General features: G+C 30.9%; 2 protein-coding genes across 3 annotated transcripts; one reads left to right on the top strand and one right to left on the bottom strand.

Moving 5' to 3' along the window:
* Positions 1-162: 162 nt before the first annotated feature.
* On the top strand, positions 163-5,941 carry LOC126739331 (probable arginine--tRNA ligase, mitochondrial). Its single transcript, XM_050444970.1, has 6 exons — positions 163-330; positions 646-1,473; positions 1,531-1,864; positions 1,955-2,079; positions 2,141-2,364; positions 5,743-5,941. Exons 1-6 carry the CDS (start codon positions 295-297, stop codon positions 5,891-5,893), a joined length of 1,698 nt encoding a protein of 565 aa, XP_050300927.1. The 5' UTR covers positions 163-294; the 3' UTR covers positions 5,894-5,941.
* Positions 5,942-6,353: 412 nt separating this feature from the next.
* On the bottom strand, positions 6,354-17,016 carry LOC126739332 (E3 ubiquitin-protein ligase ZNRF1). Of its 2 annotated transcripts, none has more exons than XM_050444972.1 (5): positions 16,504-17,016; positions 15,079-15,311; positions 9,014-9,109; positions 8,841-8,946; positions 6,354-6,902 (listed from the first exon to the last, which is right to left on the bottom strand). In XM_050444972.1, exons 1-5 carry the CDS (start codon positions 16,650-16,652, stop codon positions 6,845-6,847), a joined length of 642 nt encoding a protein of 213 aa, XP_050300929.1. In that variant the 5' UTR covers positions 16,653-17,016; the 3' UTR covers positions 6,354-6,844. The 2 variants fall into 2 exon arrangements, with proteins under 2 accessions (XP_050300929.1, XP_050300928.1); XM_050444971.1 differs by having other exon boundaries at positions 15,079-15,323; positions 16,504-17,015.
* Between the last annotated feature and the right edge of the window lie 4,051 nt (positions 17,017-21,067).

The following is a 21,067-nucleotide window of genomic DNA, read 5'->3' as shown; positions in this document are numbered from 1 at the left end:
AATATATTAAAGGACAATCGCTTTAATTAAATTTTAGTTTATTATCGTTGACCTCTGATGATTTTCCATACTCCTATGTATAAAAGATTTAGTTGCGTTATGAGGGTTAGGCAACGCCGATTAAACCAATGCTATAGCACTATAGCTGTCATTTATATGTTAAAATGTCAATATAACCTCAAAAATATTTAAAAGAAAATGTAATGTAAGAGCGGATTCCTGGTGTATTTGCCTTGAAAATGATAAATTTTCCAAAATTCTCGTGTATTTAGCACTAAAAAAAAATCAAGAAAAATGGCAACAAAACTAAAACTTTATGTGGGCCGCAAGGTAAGCGATCATCTTTTAGGATCTAGGATAAAAAAATCAAAATTTATATTGTTTTAATCCATTGGTGAGTCTTATGTGAAACTGTATTTTATTGTATTATAGGTGCAACTTGCTAAAAAAGTAAAACTTAAAAACACAAAGGTTTAAAATTCCTCAGTTTTCTACTCTCCTGCCTCCTCGTCATTTCTTTCATTATTTTTGTAACACTGGTTTAATCCTACATTAATAATATAGTGCAGTTTTGTTCAATGTGAATTGAAGTCTTTACTGTTATGTTACATTCCATTTTCATTTGTGTTATGACTTTCTTTATAGATAATAGATTCATTGGACAAGGGAATGAAATTCTCTCCAACCCGGCTACAAAACCTAATACATGTAGGAACCCCTCAAGAAAAGAGTAGAGTTGAACTCAATTTACCATTAAGTGTTTTAGAGACCCATTTGGGAATAACAAATGTAAATCACATTTTAAAAATTCAGCCTGATGATATCATTCGTAATGTTCACTTAGTTCGTGACAGGGCAAATAGAAAAATATCTTTTGAAATAGATCGTAAAATTTTTGTTAAAGATGTTATGGAAAATTGTTTCTTTCCTGACCTAAATTTTAAACCAAGAAATATTGTTGTGGAGTATAGTTCCCCAAATGTGGCCAAACCTTTTCATTATGGCCACTTAAGGTCAACAATTATAGGTAACTTTATCAGCAACCTAAATATGTTTATAAAAAATAAAGTTACCAGGCTAAATTATTTGGGAGATTGGGGCACACAGTTTGGTTTTATAAAAGTGGGAATTGATAGTTTAAATTACACCATGGATTCATTAAAGTCTGATCCCATGAAACTTTTGTACCAATCTTATGTTCATGCAAACAAACTGGCAGAAAAAGATCCAAATATTATCGAAAAAGCCAAAGCAGAATTTTTAAAATTGGAACAGGAATCACCAGAAGATATTGCAAAATGGAAACAGATATTAGACTTAACAAAAAATGAGTTGACACAGTCATATAGCAGACTAGGAGTAACATTTGATGAATACAACTCTGAATCTATGTATAGTTCAAGTGATATTCAGAATGTCTTAGATGTTATGAGAAAAAAGAATATAATGAAAAAATTAAAGGATGGCAGAGAGGTTTGATATTTTTTGATAAATTATGGTGAACAAAGAAAGAAAACAAACTCATTTTAGGTGGCAGAGGTAGACAATGACAGAACAGTATCAATTATAAAAAGTGATGGCACAACTTTATATCTCACAAGAGACATAGCAGCAGCTATAGATCGGTTTCAAAGATTCAAATTTGATAAAATGTACTATGTAGTTGAAAATGGCCAAAATGACCATTTTAATGCTTTAAAAAGTATTATAAATAAAATGGACTTTCCTTGGTCAGATAGGATAACACACATAAAATTTGGAAGGGTGCAAGGATTAAGTACTAGGAAAGGAACAGCCATTTTTCTTAATGATATTTTAGATGAATGCAAGGAACTAGTAATTAAAAGGCAAATTGAGTCTCCTAGTAAGTTTCAAAATATATATAATAATATAACAATGTTTGTTTAGGCTAATTAAGTTGGAGAACATGTCTTTAAATAACTTTTACTTTTAGCAACTAAAGTTCCGATAACTGATGAAACCACATCAGATATTTTGGGTGTAAGTTGTGTAATTGTCAATGACCTTAAGCAGAGAAGACAAAAAGACTACAATTTTGATTTGGACAAAATTTTACAGGTATAGAAATGAATGTGGTTGCATATAAAATTGTATAAAGTAACATTAACACTTTTGAAAGGTAAAAGGTGATACTGGAGTCAAACTACAGTATACCCACTGTAGACTTCATAGCTTAGAAGAAAATTGCGGAGCTATTCCTGCAAAAACCTGCCAGCCAGATATTTTGATAGAGGAGGAGGTTATAATTTTACTTAAAGAATTGGCTAAGTTTCAGGATATTTTACATATTGCTAATGAACAGCTTGAGGCCTGTATAATGGTGACATATTTGTTCCACTTATGGTGAGTAATATATATATTAAAATTCATTACTGACAACTAGCATTGTAAATTTTAAGACTTTGTGGAATAATATGATAGAATTAATGGGGTAGGTGTCTTAGAGATTGTTGATTATTATACTTGTATGTCAGCAAATGTTAGAAAATTGTTGTTAAAGTTAGCTTAAAAATAAATAGTTCTATGGTAAGAACTTTTGCTGTGATACTTCTAAAATCTGAGAAATCTAATAATAATTAAGAATGAAATAAAGAGCTTTGGTTAGTAGTAAAACTGTTTTGGGATAAAATATAAATGACATATTTAATTTTGATTACGGAGAGACCTTGAGAGGGTTTCAATTCAAAATCATATGCTTAAACAATTGCCAAGGAGAGGCAATATTTGAGAGTGTCTTTAAAGATTTGTCAATAAATGTGGAGAAGAAAAGTAAAAGAATAATCGATTTTAACTGTGGCAGCGGCATTACTGCTTTGATCCGATTTTTAAGGTAATTAATTCATTGGTCAAAGTGTTTACCGCAACAGAAAACTTTTTATGCCAGTTTGGGAAAGGAACGAATTAATTATGAGCATGTAACAACAATCTTGATTTGTTGATCAATGTCGGAGGTCATTTTTAAAACTGCTTAAAGCGTCTTCAAATTATGATTAACACACTGTTTATTTTATCTTTCGAGTTATAAGGTACCTGCAGGTAATAAGGCCTATATTCAAAAAAACCGCTTTAAATTAATCGCAAATCGATTGTGTTGGGTCCGCGTCTCCTATTGGTCCATTTACAAACGACATTCGAACGGACTACCCGCGTTCCTCGCTTTCGGGCGTCAGCATAGAGAAATGAATATACTTTTAATTACTCTATGGGCGTCAGTAAGTTCCATCAACTTGTGTCGACGGGTCGCCGCGTGTGATATTATAAAGATACAACGAACAAAAACGTAAGTATTTTTAGTATTTATAATTATTGTTTTTTTAATTTATAACTGCAGATATTTTGGTTAGACTTTATATTTTGTGATTTCAATAGTTTATTAGATTAAATTTAGCCGACATAATTTACATAATATTTCGTCATGGATGGGTAATAAGGCCTATAAAAATAAGCTATAGGCCTTATTATCCTCATGACAAATTAATGTTTTTATTAACATATTATTAAACTTCTAAACTCTATTCTCGTTTTATTTTCAGTGATTTTTAACATCATGCCTCCTAAAAGGGCACCTTGGTGCGAGGAGGATTTAATATCAGCAGTTCGAACTGTTCAACGCAGTACTCTGAGTACATATGGGGCTGCGGCAAGGTTTAATATTCCCAGAAGAACCATTAGAAATCATGTTCAGAATAAAATCCTAATAAAAAGACTAGGTCGTAAATCTATTTTAAAAGAAGAGAGAAGAATTTTAGAAGAACAAGAAGCTGATCTCGTTAAAAGAATAATAAGATTTAGTGAAATAGGTCTACCTGTGACTCCACGGATCCTTCGTCGATCGGTATTCAGATTCTGCGAAGATAATAAAATTGCTCGTCAATTTAATACAACTTCAAAACTTGCTGGTAAAGACTGGCTAAATGCTTTTATGAAGAGAAATCCTGTAATTTCTAAAAGAAAAGCACAGTTTATGAATCCAGCTAGGGCTCAAAAACTTAATAAATTTATAGTTGATGATCATTTTTCAAAAATAGGGAAAATGTATGATGATCTTGATATAATTAATCACCCTGAAAGACTTTATAATATGGATGAAAAAGGATGCCGCTTGACTATTCACCACCAGCCAACCGTTTTAGCTAAGAAAGGGGTAAAACGTGTTCACTTTCAATCGTCAGGAACATGCAGAGAGTGTGACAATTGCAGGATGTGTCAATGCCCTTGGAATACCAATACCTCCTATGATTATTTTTAAAGGAAAGAGGCTAAAGCCAGAATTACATGATAATTTGCCACCAGGAACTCTAGTGGAAAAATCAAGAAAAGGCTACATGACTAACGAACTTTTTAAAGAATTCCTCAAGCACTTATTCCTCGTGCAGCTTGTCATCTTGATTTGTCAATTGTTGATGTTGGAGACTCACTTGATATAGATCTCTACTGTTTGCCATCAAATACAACACATGAGCTTCAACCCCTCGACAAATCTGTATATCGTTCATTTGAGTATCATTGGGATAATGAGGTATTATTATTCTTGGATCAGAATCCTAACAAAAAGCTGACCAAATCACGTTTTAACATCATACTTTCAAATGTTTGGTCTAAATGCATGACACATAGTAACATTATAAACGGTTTTAAGGCTACTGGTCTGTTTCCATTAAATCCCGAGGCAATTCCAGAAACAGCATTTGCTCCTTCAATTCTCTCAGACGTACCGGTACCGAATGATACCAACAAAGAAAATAGGCGTCCACCTGAATCTCCTCAACCTGGTCCGTCTGGAATGGCATCCAACAAGTCTGGCAAATTTTCCTATTCCAATGTTTACTCTTCTGACTCGGATTCGACTGATGACCATATCCCTCTTGCTGAATTAAAGAGACGAACAACAAAAGTCACTTCTTTTAATGAGCTTTTGCCCACACCAGAAAAACTAATGAAAAACCTAAAAAAATCGAAAAAAAGCTCTAAACTACAAAGGAACTCCAGTCACTAGAGATCTTTTTACCGAGGAGAACAAAAGTCGTGCAAAATTGAATAAAGATATTGAAAGCTCCAGGGAAAAGTTAAGTACCGAATGGTATTGCCATGGATGTGAGGAAGACAGGCAAGCCGATATGAGGCAGTGCAGCAAATGTCTTAAATAGTACCATGAGGAATGTATTGGCTTAACAGTCAATGACATGGATGATTTTGAGTGTCCCGATGGCGGCTAAACTTCGCCCAATTAACGAGTTGTGCCATTTTTGCGTTATTTTTCTTAATATTTATTTTTTGTTTTCTAGTTTTTTTAGAGATAATTTTTTTAAGTTTGTTAAAATTAATATAACCTTATAAGCACTTTGGTGTATTAAACTAAATATTAACATTACAGTCTTTCACTTTATTCAATTTTTTTCTTAGCTAGGCCTTATTCCCCTCAAGTACCTTATAGGGACTGCAGCTATGATGTCATACCTTGAATCCCGCAAGTTCAAATTCGTATCGTACCCTCCAATTTTTGTACATCATTTTTTGATGCCACTTGTTTTTACTAAGTTATAATATCGCTTGCTGGGATTAAAATAAAACATCCAACATATGTAACTAACTGTATGTTTGTCGGAATTAAGAAATAAAATAAAAGTTAATATTATAATTCCCTATAGTGCTGGATGTTATTAACTAATAATTAATATTAATACCTATATGTTTTAATATAAAAATGTATTTTCTTTTTAGTAATCACATAAATAGAGCATTAAAAACTCTACAAATAAAAGGGGCAGATCCAAATGTGGCCTCTCAAAGATTGTTACTGTTTAACACTGCCAGAGAGGTTCTGAAGAACGGAATGATGATTTTAGGACTGAAACCACTTACCAAAATGTGATATTTCCTGTCTGTAGTAGTTTATTAATAAAACATAAAAAGACACATATTTTTGTAAACATATTTATTTATCTAATAACTTATACATCATTGCCAAGTTAAAAAGAAGTATTTCAATATTTTCGTATAATAGTATTATGGCACCAACCTAATAGTATGCAACGAAAGAGACTATAAAATTTGTTTGCTTGCTTGGTTTAACATCCTACCATTTTAAAAATAGGCTTAGAGTTGCAAAAATGGCTAAAATCAACTTTTAACGAAACATATTAATTTCTAAATTATTACAGTAGAATTTTTAAACACTTATACCTTTAAACGCATGCCAAAATAACTTGTAAGCACCTTAAAATCACTGAATGAAATGTAAACATTTTAGTCTGATAAATTTGTGAAAATAAGGCCAGAGTTATATATCGGTCTAATAAAATGGTCTATGAAATACGAAAAAAACTCTAATATGCTATGATTATTAAGATACATAGATTTTTTTTACTTCTCTATAACAGGAAACAATAAAAGGAAACAAAAATAAAAGTTTTTCGAGTACCGTATGACTTTCAAGCCCAGTTTTTACTTATGGTTGTGTATACTTTTAAAATAGGTATGAATTTAACTTTCGAGTCGTTCAAAAAAAGGAATTTACTGGTCTTCGAAGTCAAACTATACACTGCCACAACCTTACCTAACAATAAAAAAACGTAACCTAATATTTCACAACTAATACCACAGTCTCCATCAATTTCGCCAGTAAAAAAAACGCAATCGAGTTTCGTTAAACCAGCACGTCTTTTTTCCCCACGAACCAACCAATCACCTTTCATCACACTGGTTTAATCAAATTCGTAATAATCAACTGGTGATACCCTAATATACAATTACAAATATTTACAAAGTATTTTACATTTACAACAGCCTGTCTGTAGTAGTGGATTTACATCTGATTTAGTTGCTAATCCCCTGGATGTTCGGGACAAGAGCGGTTCACTTCAAACCATTGGTCTATACAACTGAAACAATAATACCACAGTGATGTTTGATACATTCTTTAAGCATTATCCAGAGCTGCTGACAACAAGTTACAATCAAGTAAGTAAAAAACTAAATTAGTTTCAATAAAACTAAAATAAATCGCAAAAGCTCCTTCAGTTAATAATATTTAATGTTTTCCTCCCTGCATAGGATGACTTTCAATATTTTATCATTGGTTAAAGGAACAAAGATATACTGTACGAAATGTCACAATACTGTACGAAACATTCCATAAAACTATATACGGGGTGCGTTAACAAGTGCGCGGAGTAGCTTTTAAAAAAATAAAAATTTAGAATTAACCTATAATTCCACGTCTATTTCTGTTTTTATATTTAACTTAAAATAGGCATCCCAATGTTCGGATCTTAACCCAATCGAGATTTATTGGCAAATTATAGACAGAAAGTCTAAAAACAAGAAATTAGACAAATGAAAATGATTTATTAGCCAGTTTGCATAAAAAATAGTTTACTCTGAATATAGATACCATATCAAGTTATGGTTATTATTAACATTATACTGAAATATTGCACTGGTATTTAGAGGGATAGAATTTTTATTAATAAACCAGTTATATTTTCATAATATTCTAATTTTATTATTATGTTATAAGCACGTTCTTGGAATTTTATGCTTACAATCATTTAAATTAAATATAAATTTTCTAGCGCGTTGCAATTTGTTAAATTAACAAATCAATTTTTTGCTAGAATGTTCTAAACTGTACAAAATATGTTTATATTAAAACCATTTTTTTGCATTATTAAAAATACAGATTACCTATTAAGCATAGAAAAATAGTTTTAAATAAATCTCTCCCTCTCCATAACATTGGTAATTACAATATAATTTTTTCAGCCTTTTACATTTTTTGAATACTTTTAGCCAAAAAAAATTTATTGAGAAACTGATAGTAGATAAATTAAGTTTTGTTCAAAATTCATCATTTGCACACTTGAGTCTAAATGTTGTTTCTACGCTTTATACATTTTGGAAATTAAGCTCAAATATAATAAAAATACCTACTATGAAAAGTTAAAAGTGCAGTATACAGCGTGTCTTTTTTGTAGGGCCACAGTTGTGTAAGTTATGTAACAAACTACTCTGCGCACTCGTTGACTCGCCCTGTACAACAAAACTGATTTAGTATTCTGGAGCACTATAGTCAGAGTATGTGTGTGTACATAAATAAATGGTTAGCCTAAAGCATTTCCCAACAATAGTTTTGAATAGATGTTGATGTAATTAAAGCATATTATGTTGACATAATATAGTCTCAAATTATATTACATATTATTTTATATCAATGTTGCTTTACTTTATTTGATTTTAAGAGCTGTTTTTAAAAATTAGGGATTCAACATATATGATTTTTTTTGTTTAAAAGTTTGCTAAAACTGTATAATGACTAATGAAAAAAAAATAATTGAAAATATGGGTTTTTATGTATAAATTTTAATAAATCAATGTGAGCCTTATCTGATATAAACAACCACAAAGAACGCTTTTAGAATAGAAATTTTGGAAATAAAGTGAATAGTAAAAGAAACAAATTCTCACCAGAACTTTGATTATTTTAATTGTTTATTGAAATTTAAATGTCTCATCAATTTTTTATTTCTATATATTTTTGTTTCACTTCCATTTTAAAACCCTCACAATCTCCAAGTTCGGTAATTACATATACATTTTTTATTTAACTTGATTGCATTTTCGTATCTGCCTATACTGATCGACCCCTATTGAAAACCAGCATATATTAACTGGTTTTTGTAGATTGAGTGTCCACGCCATTCTTATTTCCAGTAATTTAGACAAAAAAAAATACACAGCCACAAAACATACCCAATCGATACTAAAGCAATGCCCCAAACCTAAAAATCAACAAAACACATCACAATAATTAATTTTACCTTTTATGATATATACAAAGGCAAGGCAACCTGGCAATAATGTCTCCTTGACTTAGTTCCTCCAGGCAAATAACGCATTCCCCTTTGTCGTCTGTTAACACATCTTCTGTAAATATAATAACAAAAAAAAATAATATCCGCAATAATTGATTTACTTTTTTATTGTATCATACCGTTGTATGAAAGGCGGGGTTTCGTCAAGCACATCAACAGGTGGCATTCTATATCGTCGGGAACCACGAATTTACTGCACACGGGACATTTGATACCTGAAAAAAAAGTTTCAATATACATAATGACTCTCCTATCGTGCAGTTCGATTTTTTGTAGCAGTTTGGTGATGCTCAATGTTAATAGGTATTGATTATACGACACTAATAACATGCTATTATACCGGCTGAACAGTTAAGATAAATATTTTAAGTTAAAAAATTGACATTTCTCTATCGATTATTATTACATTACTATTTGCATCCCTAAAAATAATAATTCTACAAGAAAATTGTCTGTTAACATTAATAGTTTATAACCCCTTATTATTTTTTAAATGTTATTACCGTAAACAACCCTGTGAAAGGGTGCAGCAGCTTCGACATCATCTTCAGGCAAACATGACCCAATAGTAACACCCATTAAGCTCTCAAAAGTGTAGTTTTTGTTGTCAGGTAATTTTTATAATAAAAACTTAACACAGAAAAATACGATAAATTACTCTGTTCGAAGATACACAGAGAATTGCCGTGGCTGGTCCCTAACTACGACGCGCCACCATAGCGACACGACGCCGACGCGACTGCATTTTATTAGTCTTTTAGAAGAGAATTTGTATATAGGAATGTTTTTCCCTATTTACTTATTCAGAATTTAGATATTTGTATTTATGGCGTATTTGGGTCCAATATTTTAACGGCGAATTTTATTTTCGGAAAAATTGAATCGAGGCGTAAAAGTTGGTCTGCCATTATTGGAGATATTAAGCAATTTAAGGATCTTACTGGATTTAAGACCCGGCGAATTTCACATTTTTTAGTATAAAGCATATAGTTTAAGTACATTTTAGAAGACTAATAGGGGATAATTATTAAATATTATTTTACCTTATAATACCGTTTTTGGTGGGAACGAAATCACCTTCTCGACTCTTGTGTGCCAATTTTCCAACCAGGAAGAACCAGCCCCAAAAACGTTTATTATTTAAGAATAAAAAGTTCAAACTTTTTTCTTTATATATATGAAATTATTAGATGTAAACAGTTTGTTCTTGGAAGAATCTACCATATCCCACTAACAACTAGAAGAATATAAGCATTACATTAAAACAACACACAAAGATATTACATATTCATGTCAGTTCCTTAAAGTGTGATAAATTTTTATTATTCCTAAACATTAATCTGCTTTTTTTATTGGTTTTCGAATTCCTAGACACTGAGGGTGGCTGTTAATCTTTTCTGAGCATGTACACAGCATAGGAATGTACGCAATACTATTTTAGGATATTCTTAGCACATGTCTAATCTACAAATCAATTTTCTTGGAATATGAATCCAATTGATTTTTGTTTATTAGTCCTTTTTGCACCAACTACGAATTTCCATGATTACCAAGCTTCACTATTATTGATAATTTAAATTCAATATCGTAACTAAATCGAATGTACTTTACATAATAAGGCAAAGTATAATACCTAGACATTTCTAATTAATCTTATCTTAATGTAAAAGCATTATATGATCCTAAAGACCCTTTGCTAATCTGGAAGGCCACTCGTAAATTAATTAAAGTAATTATCCTGTATGTGAAGACATGAAAGAGAACAGACTAATAAACGAGCTGGGTGGAGATGTAAATATTTATCATATTTAAATTGCAGGCAATTAAAGAGAATAAGTACTTAGAGTATATATAAAACATACTAATTTAAATAGGTAATTTTTTCTGAAATATATGTATAGCTGCATAATGTGGTTTATTTAATTTGTAAAAGGACCTGCGAGTTTCTTATTCAATGTTTTAATACATATATTCGTAAAGCGAGCTCCTCTAAAAACTATAACTTAGATAATCTACTAATTCTAATTTGTTCTGCCTCTACAGGGTTACTTAATAAGGTTAGCAAATCGCCCTTTTCAGGAATTAATCCAAGAGTTTTGTGAAAAACAACTAGTAAAGAAGCAAAAAAGCAAATAAAAATAATTAGAATAAAGAATGTTAATTCATATTGTAATGTAAAATTTGCTATATATTTTTGGGAGAAAATATTTCAGCAGTGGTAAAGTTTATTATTGTTTCTACTCATCAAACCGTATGTTAGGAATTTCAAATCATAAGAGGATTATTTAAAATAATTATTATGTTAGTATGTATTTTTTTATTTTAATAATAGACGGAAAACTCCCATTACAAATAAAATGACGTACAAAATCAATAATAAAGTTATAATAAACCAGTATCTTAAACTAAATATCATATAAAAATTATAAATCTAGTTTTAACAATACTTTCATCCTACTCAGTCTGAATCATCATTTTATTTTCCCTGTTTAACAAATCGAAAGTTCTATCCACAAAATAATATCACCCATAATTAGTCCTATAAATGATGATCTTGAAAATTTGTGCCGTACACCATGGTCTTATAAATGTTATATTGCGGAGTCTAAATGACAGAGCCATACATAGCTGTGACTTAACCAAGTCACAATACACAGACCTCACTGCATCCAAAGATAAATTTTTTACTGGCAATTTCTGAGAGTAAGGCCCAACATTGTTGGCCCTACAACCAATTGGTCTATAGGGTCATTAAAATATAAACCCGAATCAAACAGTACTACTGAATCTAATAACCTTTGATAAAAGGTTACCAACCTAAACCATGAGCCTTCTATCTCTCAGAAAACTAAGCAACCAGTTCCCCAATCTCTCAGAAATTAATTTAAGTGATTATAATTTTCATTAAATTGAATGAAAGATAAGATTTCTAATAATACAATATGACCGATTGTGTCCAAGGCCTTAGATAAGTGAAAGGAAAAACCAATTTTTGATTTTTATCGAAATTCTTAGCAATAAAATAATAACACCCTAAAAACTTCTTCTAAATTAAACACTAACTTCATCAAAATATTAAGATAATAAGCCAATAATTTAAATACCAAGAAAAGAAATTTTCTATATTTTATCAAATTTTCTCTTATCAGTTATTTACTTCTGCTTAGATTTTATTAGCATGCAATTAGGGTTTGTTTTTTAAATCGGAAAATATTTAAAGTATTTTTTTAAATAATTTGTAATAATGATAATAATATATAATATTATAAATCATAGGCATATTGTAGGATTTATAATTTCTATACAAATAAATTGAACCTTATTAATTTTTATTTGTTTTGAATAGATCCCTGTAAAAAACACACAAATACACTTTTATACGTGTATTTTAGTGTGGAACGATCTCATATAACTTCCAACTAATTTTAAAACCGATTTCTTGTAAAATACTAAAATTATGATTAATATTAACTAAATCAATTGTCTGTTTACTGAATGTACTTTACAAGACTGGTAAGGTAGGGGGATAAAATGTTATTTTTAGTGCAATATGCGTGTCGGTATAGAGTTAATAATAATAAAAGATAAGCAACTAAAAATAAAATAGCCTGGTTACGTTATATCGAAACTATTAATGTACCATCTCCACTAATAAAAATAATTATTAAAATACCTTTTTCATTGATAATCAAATCGTTTCCCCATAACTCCGCAGATAAAATCGGTTTCGATCGTTCAGCGAGGTGTCCATGGTGATTGGAAAAACTGAGACCCATTTTCGGTTAAAAAGTTAAACTCTGATTAAGCAGTAACCCAAACGTGTTAACAACTTTTGATAACAACGATGTAAAACTCGCGAAATTGATATATTTTGAAAATTTGTGCCGTACACCATGGTCTTATAAATGTTATATTGCGGAGTCTAAATGACAGAGCCATACATAGCTGTGACTTAACCAAGTCACAATACACAGACCTCACTGCATCCAAAGATAAATTTTTTACTGGCAATTTCTGAGAGTAAGGCCCAACATTGTTGGCCCTACAACCAATTGGTCTATAGGGTCATTAAAATATAAACCCGAATCAAACAGTACTACTGAATCTAATAACCTTTGATAAAAGGTTACCAACCTAAACCATGAGCCTTCTATCTCTCAGAAAACTAAGCAACCAGTTCCCCAATCTCTCAGAAATTAATTTAAGTGATTATAATTTTCATTAAATTGAATGAAAGATAAGATTTCTAATAATACAATATGACCGATTGTGTCCAAGGCCTTAGATAAGTGAAAGGAAAAACCAATTTTTGATTTTTATCGAAATTCTTAGCAATAAAATAATAACACCCTAAAAACTTCTTCTAAATTAAACACTAACTTCATCAAAATATTAAGATAATAAGCCAATAATTTAAATACCAAGAAAAGAAATTTTCTATATTTTATCAAATTTTCTCTTATCAGTTATTTACTTCTGCTTAGATTTTATTAGCATGCAATTAGGGTTTGTTTTTTAAATCGGAAAATATTTAAAGTATTTTTTTAAATAATTTGTAATAATGATAATAATATATAATATTATAAATCATAGGCATATTGTAGGATTTATAATTTCTATACAAATAAATTGAACCTTATTAATTTTTATTTGTTTTGAATAGATCCCTGTAAAAAACACACAAATACACTTTTATACGTGTATTTTAGTGTGGAACGATCTCATATAACTTCCAACTAATTTTAAAACCGATTTCTTGTAAAATACTAAAATTATGATTAATATTAACTAAATCAATTGTCTGTTTACTGAATGTACTTTACAAGACTGGTAAGGTAGGGGGATAAAATGTTATTTTTAGTGCAATATGCGTGTCGGTATAGAGTTAATAATAATAAAAGATAAGCAACTAAAAATAAAATAGCCTGGTTACGTTATATCGAAACTATTAATGTACCATCTCCACTAATAAAAATAATTATTAAAATACCTTTTTCATTGATAATCAAATCGTTTCCCCATAACTCCGCAGATAAAATCGGTTTCGATCGTTCAGCGAGGTGTCCATGGTGATTGGAAAAACTGAGACCCATTTTCGGTTAAAAAGTTAAACTCTGATTAAGCAGTAACCCAAACGTGTTAACAACTTTTGATAACAACGATGTAAAACTCGCGAAATTGATATATTTTTAGATCAGCGATTATCAGAAATGCTGAAAATACGTTAATTTAATAAGTCAAGCTTATTGCAGAACAAACAACGACCGACAACATGCGACGTATTTGTTTACTATGGGATGATTGAACAAAATACCCCTAAACTCTGGGAGAGCACAATGAAAAAAAATACCGTTATCGGGATTATCTTTGTTTGATAATATAATATCAACACTACGCCATTTGCAATTATGAATACCTAAAAAATATTTTATGATATTTCATTAATATGAAGCTTGATAACTGTGTAAAGAATATTAGAGGAACATATCAATCTTTAGATTTAAAACAAATAAAATAATCGGCTTGTTTAAGTTTAAGGAGATTGCTTACTAATTGACTGTACCTAAAATAATCTTAGTCTTTAAGTAAATTAGATACATTAAGTTGTCATTAATAAATATTTATTCCTTTTGGTTTTGGATAGCATATTTTGAGGTTGCCTAATAAAAATGACTCATAAGCCAAGGTTTAATATATCATATTTACTTTATATCTATGTTGTTTTATTTGTTTTTTTTGTGACTGAAAAAATATAATTTTTAATAGAGTGAACATACCTTTTTTCTACAGGATATCATAGGTTTAATTGACAGTACAAATCTTAACCCATCAACAAAAATATTTATTCAAAATTTCATACTAAATCCTTTTTACAAAGCAAAAGAGAGCAATATTTGGTGAAAAACCTACTTAGATTATAATCAAAAAATAAATAAAACATGGTTTTTAACATATTAAATTAAAACTTGGTTTTAATGATTACCTAATAATGTTTTTTCTCTAGTATTATCTGGTTATTTATTTAGCTAATTTTGCAAAGCATATGCCACCTGTTTGGTAAAGTTAAGCCGAGAAAAGCATAATTCTTTCTTCCAACTAAGGATATAAAATCTTAAAAAAGAATATTTCTAATTTCAAGCAACACCAAGACCTCTCAATTAAAATAAGATCTAAAAAAACTTACCATTTAGACTCCATATATGGCCAGGCAAAGAATGAGCAGCATAAACTCTAGTCAAGGCGGCAGCAGCAGCATGCCCAATTAACCCTCCACCATGGGCTCCCTCTTCACCTGCACTGCTGTCTGTATCAGCTCCTGGACTACCGCCTACAGACACCTCTGTGCCCAAGTTGGTACCCCCATTCTCAGAGTGATGGTGAGAGTCATGGGCTGAACTACCATGAAGGTCAGGAACACTAGATAAGGATCTGTAATATTGGAACTGTACAGTTCTATTTATGTTGGTTCGTCTTCAGAGTCAGAGTAAGGGGAAAAATGGATAAGCATATAATTTTGGGAGTGGAATGAGTGAGCTACATGGCCACTTTCAGGGTCATTTAAAGGAGAAAGGTCTTAGAATATATATAAGGGGTTCAGGTAAATCATCATTAATTTTATTTGGGTTAAAAAGAACAAAAAACAAAATTAATAAGGAAATTCTCTATTGGCATAATAGATGGAATGGGATATGAGTACATTCAATAAATTAATTACATTAAAAATTGATTTTAATAAACTATTTCAATGATTTCAGTTCAATCTAAAGTTCATTTCTAAATTTCTTGAATTACTACCTCTATTTGATCTAGAAAAAAAAAACCTGTAGTAATTGAAACTCCAATTAACCAATTCAAGGTTCTTTAGACCTATTTCAACAGTTATTTTTGTTGCATTAAAAGATATCATAAATCAATAATTTACAGCAAAAAGGAAAATTTGTTTATCATATAAGCAAGGAATCCAAAAATTTATTTTATTTCTTTTTAATTTCAGTGGCCGAAGATTGGCAGAGCGGTGCTAACCACATCTACTCCTGTGGATAAATTTTTAAATTGCTTAGATCTATGACATTAGTCTGTAACATTTTATAGTAATCAATTTAACAGTTTAGCAATTGTCTCTGAGCAACCCTAATAACACAAAGACATTTCAGGAATATTACATTAATATACACTCTCAGATAATATCTACAATGCTCCAAACTTATGAATTAGGGCAATTCAGACTATAGACTAAAAAACAACATAGTTTATGTATTATAAGGTATGGAAAATAAATAATCTGAAGTCAATCAAATTATTTGATATCAGACTAAGAATATATAGGCTTGTTAGAATTAAAATATAAAATGTCTACTTTTAATTTTTTTTTTATTTCGCTGTACTAAATTTAAATTTGTACTATGTAATCTGTGTATGCTAAACACTGCATCCTGTATCACTGTACCCCACAGTACCTCAAAGGTCAACCATTTGGGTAGTAAATGTTGTAGGTAAGTTATAAATTTTGGTTTAAATAAAATATATAGTATAATAAAAAAAAAAAATTATGCTCCTTTTATAATCTGTCCAGGCTCAGTTTATAAGTACACTTTAAAAAACACTTTACCTGGCTCTTTGTCTGTCATTTTCCATGCCTAAAGACCTCATAAACCTGAATCCAGGTGTGGCAACAACTTCGGTGCTACTGCTAGTAGAAAAGGCTCTGGTCCTAGGGCTCTGCGAACCCTCATTTGTAGTACTTAATTTTGCCCCCATAATGGGATGATTTGGTAATTTTACCTATAAGTTTCCTTACAGTGATAGGGCAGTTTTAGGAATGGCTTTGTTACATGTTACACCAGTTTTTTATTGTTTTTTGCAAGTAAACTAAAAAAAGTTTACCAGACATTGTAATATTTGTCCAAAAACAACTAATTTTCTTAGTGTTTTTTCGGTGGCTATTAAGCTTTCGGCGGTTTGGGGCTTAATTTAAATTAACGGTAAATAGCACAAATTATTGTCTGAAGCACTGAAAACTAGTTGTTAATATTTTTTTTATGAAATTATTTAAAAAATTAAAATAATTCTGACATTTTGTTCAGTTGAATTTTTGATCGCCATCCATCAGCAGGAAACGTCACTGTCATCAACGTCAAAATATATTTTCCGCAAAAACCTTAGACAAGGTAAGGTACCCCAATCTTCGTAAGGTCATATCAAAAATTGACGGTATGTGAAGCTAAAATTTGGGTTTTCTGGTGACAAGCTTTTGCGTAATTATATATACAGGGTGTCCCAAAAGTGATGGATCAAACTAAAACAGAGGATAGAGGGAGTCATGTTCAATCAAAATCACCCCCTATGTTGTTATGCAATTGTGAATAGTTTAAAAGTTATAGCCATTTTTGTGTATTTTTTAAATTCAAGCACACTGTCAAATAAAAGCTTATAAAAAAATTATACAGTGGATTAAACAATGCGTTTTTTTGTTTGTTTCTACCTAGAAGTGATGCACCTTTACAATAAAAATATTTTTTTAAATATTACTTTTCGAAAGAGCTAAAAAAAATTTCTTTTTGGACTTTTTACAACTTTAAAAATAAGTACCCTTAACTTTGATGCCATTTTTTTCTCAAAAATGTAAGACATAAGAGTGACCCTCTAGCTTAAAAACTTCTACGTTTCATACCGATTCCAGCAAGGCAAGCAAAAAAGAATTTTATGGCTAAATCAATATTTACCAATTTTTTAAAATAAATAATTGTGTTTTGTTGGGTTGGTGGCAATAAGGTACAAAAAACATTAGAAAATGGTTTTATGTTTTACATGATAGTTTTGCTATCATTTACAATAAGTGTTCAAAATGTCTGCCGCGAAATCTAATGCATAACCTACATCGGCGTATAAAATTTCTCTTAATCATTCTGAATGAACGTTCATTTTGGGTAATTAATCTAGTTGCTGTAATTATTTGGTGGCGTAGCTCTTCCTCATTACGATTTTCCCTGGCGTATACCAACTCCTTAAAGTACCCCCATAGAAAAAAATCAATTGGATTCAGGTCGGGGGAGCGCGGTGGCCAACGAATTGTACCTCCCCGTCCAATCCAACGACCAAGGTAGGCCTCATTTAAAAACTGTCTCACCTGAAGGCTGTAATGGGCGGGCGCTCCATCGTGCTGCAGCCACATTCATTGACGAATATTTAATGGAATATCCTGAAGTAAAACAGGTAAGTTTTCTTCCAAAAATCTCCTAGAGATTTCACCATTTAATCTGGCTGGTAGTTCAAAAGGCCCAATTAATGAACCGTTAAGAATGCCACTCCACATGTTCACACTAAATTGATGTTGAAAGCGGTCATTTCTAACAATTCTGGGGTTAAAATATGCCCAGTGGTGTAAATTGTGAATATTAAATATTCCCGCCCTCTGAAAACTAGATTCGTCTGACCATAAAATTTTGTTAAAAAATTGTGGATCCTGCCTATTACGATGAAGCATTTCTCTACAAAATTCCACCCTCTTGTCATAATCACCCGGTAATAGATCTTGAACCCGTTGTACATGATAGGGATGCAACTGGTTTCTTCGTAGAATGCGGTGTACTGTCGTTCTCGGAATACCAGACCGTCTTGATATGCGGCGAACACTAGTTGAAGGTTCCTCTAATGCCATTTCAATGATGTCATCTTCTGCCTCAGCATTTTCATCAGGTCTTCCTATTCCAGGAATCTGCCCCTCCACGTATGCGTTATGCACTCGTTGAAACACCCTGTAGTCAGGATATCGTTCACGATCAGGAAATCGTTCACGATATTCCCTTTCAGCCGCTCGAGCGTTTCCATTACAAAATCCATAAACATAATGCATTTCTGCATACTCACGGACGGTATAAGGCATTATGTGGTCAGTTGTATAAATAATACAAAATCGTATGTACTTATAGCCAGTACCTGGACAACACAACACTACCTATTTTAAATTATTTTTAAATTTTGTTTACTACAAAAAGCACGACAAATCAACATTCTTCAAAATAACCGCAGATAAATTGGTCAGTATTAGAAGTCGACATACTTATGTATTTTTAAACATTTTTGAGACACTTTATTATCTTCATTTTATTATTTTTTCGCAAAATAATAAAGCAAAATATTGATTTAGCCATGGAATATTTTTTTTGCTTATTTCTTAAAAAAATAAAAATTTAATTAGACAATAAGAAATTTTGATAATCTATTCAAGTTGTACTTTGCTGAAATCAGTATGATTTAAAGAAGTTTTTAAGGTTCAAGGTCACTCGCATGTCTTATATTTTCTTTGCAAAAAAATGGCATCAAAGTTAAGTACTTATTTTTAAAGTTGTAAAAAGTCCAAAAAAATTGTTTTTCTAGTGCTCTTAAAAAGTAATGTTTAAGAAACATATTTTTGTTGGAGAGGCACATCATTTCAAGGTACAATAAAAAAAACAGATTGTTTAATCAACTGTATAATTTTTTTAAAAGCTTTTATTTGACAAAGGTGCTGGAATTAAAAAAATACACATATATGGCTATATCTTTTAACCTATGCACAATTGCATAACAACATAGGGGGTGATTTTGATTGTAAATGACTCCCTCTATCTCCTGTTTGAGTTTGATCCATCACTTTTGGGACACCCTGTATAATATAATATTATATCTTGCTTCATTTCAGACCTTTTTTGTTATTTAGAACGTATGAGGTGTAACTGCATACAAATTAAGAAACTGAAAGAACCACGTTTCACAAAATAATTATATTTTTACATAAATTTGATATACAAATTGCACAGTTAAGTTATAATACATAACACGATCGGTTTTAGGTTGTTGGTTATTTTAATTGATCTTTGGACCTTTTCGGAATTTCTTCACCACATATTTGCGTTGGTGGTAGGCAGTTTGAGCATATTATTAATTTCTTTTATTTATCTAGATTAGGTTTATCCTCCACTCAATACAATAAGAGTAGACTGCTTATTAAACCAATGAATAGCAAACTTTCCAAAGTACTAGCCAGGCTATTTTTTTTGTCCAGTATCAGGGGTCAAAATTGAGGGATTGAAAATAAAAATAAGTCATACATCACTCTAAAATAGATTTTTTATTAAATGTAGAAAATGTAAAGAAACGAGATCTGTATCTAATATTCGCCGCAATCGCCATAAAGAAAATCGATCAGATAAAAATGAAGCTGAGAAATAGCAGTTTTGGAACTAGTAGCACTTGACAATACCAAAAGCACCTGGATTTATACGCTTAACAGTACAGAGAATTTTGACAGGCACACTTGCAACATCCTGAGAAAATAAATATGTGGGCCGGCATTTTTGGAAACCATGTTGTAGGACCTTTCTTTATTCCTGGAAACTTAACGGGCAAGACGACATGTTACAACATACAATAGAGCCACGAATTACCGAAATAATAGAAAATAACGTTAATTATAATGAATATGTCATGTCCACCAGGATATGTGGCTCCATTACGACAGTTTTTGGATACCTATTTCCCGAATCAGTAGATTAGCAGATGCGTCCGCGTTGAGTGTCGCCTGAATGTAGACAAATAAAGACATGCTTGAAAATGCGAGGAATAGATTCGAACAAAATCTTTATTATTGCATGGAGGCACATGTACACCACTTTCAGCACTTATAGTCTTATTAATATATTACCCCTTTATAGCAAATTAATTTTTACTTTAATGTAAGTAACTTGTTTTTTGTTTTTTTAATATTCGGAGAGTTTAATTTTAAAGTAGGTAGTCTTGTGCGGTTTTGCTAGGCGAGAACTATATTGGTTCTTATTTTTAGGATATAATCCCTGATTATCACATTTCTAGAATTTTATTATAAAATCAAAGGACTCCACCTCGTTCGAAAATACTAAAAACTTATGAAGAATCTAAAAAGAAAAAAAATGGGGGTTTCTATTTTCTATATATCTATATTTTCTATTCAAAAATCTACATAAGTGTAACGGAATATCTTATTTTTGGATTATTCTGTATTCTACGGCTAGAGATGAAAAGACGTATGTTTTTCCCAAAACATACCAGGAGAGTCCCAATTAGATCGCCCTGTAAGTGTTTAGTGCACCTAAAGAAAGTTGATAACATTTTCCGGAAGACGAATGATTGTTTAAATTTAGAAATATCATCTTATA

This window comes from Anthonomus grandis, chromosome 8 (assembly GCF_022605725.1).
Source record: "Anthonomus grandis grandis chromosome 8, icAntGran1.3, whole genome shotgun sequence".
NCBI classification, from domain to species: Eukaryota; Metazoa; Arthropoda; class Insecta; order Coleoptera; family Curculionidae; genus Anthonomus; species Anthonomus grandis.
The sequence above is the reverse complement of the archived record's forward strand: the minus strand, read 5'-3'. Positions and strand labels throughout refer to the sequence as shown.

What these genes read in the sequence shown, in the direction of transcription:
- LOC126739331 (XM_050444970.1), top strand. Translation starts at nt 295, where the DNA reads ATGGCAACAAAACTAAAACTTTATGTGGGCCGCAAG. An exon ending in AACTTTATGTGGGCCGCAAG is followed by an intron (nt 331 to 645) that starts GTAAGCGATCAT and finishes CTTTCTTTATAG; the next exon opens with ATAATAGATTCATTGGACAA. An exon ending in AAGGCAAATTGAGTCTCCTA is followed by an intron (nt 1,865 to 1,954) that starts GTAAGTTTCAAA and finishes TTTTACTTTTAG; the next exon opens with CAACTAAAGTTCCGATAACT.
- LOC126739332 (XM_050444971.1), bottom strand. Translation starts at nt 16,652, where the DNA reads ATGGGGGCAAAATTAAGTACTACAAATGAGGGTTCGCAGAGCCCTAGG. An exon ending in AATGACAGACAAAGAGCCAG is followed by an intron (nt 15,324 to 16,503) that starts GTAAAGTGTTTT and finishes CCAATATTACAG; the next exon opens with ATCCTTATCTAGTGTTCCTG. An exon ending in CTTTGTATATATCATAAAAG is followed by an intron (nt 6,903 to 8,840) that starts GTAAAATTAATT and finishes TTATTGTTTCAG; the next exon opens with TTGTATAGACCAATGGTTTG.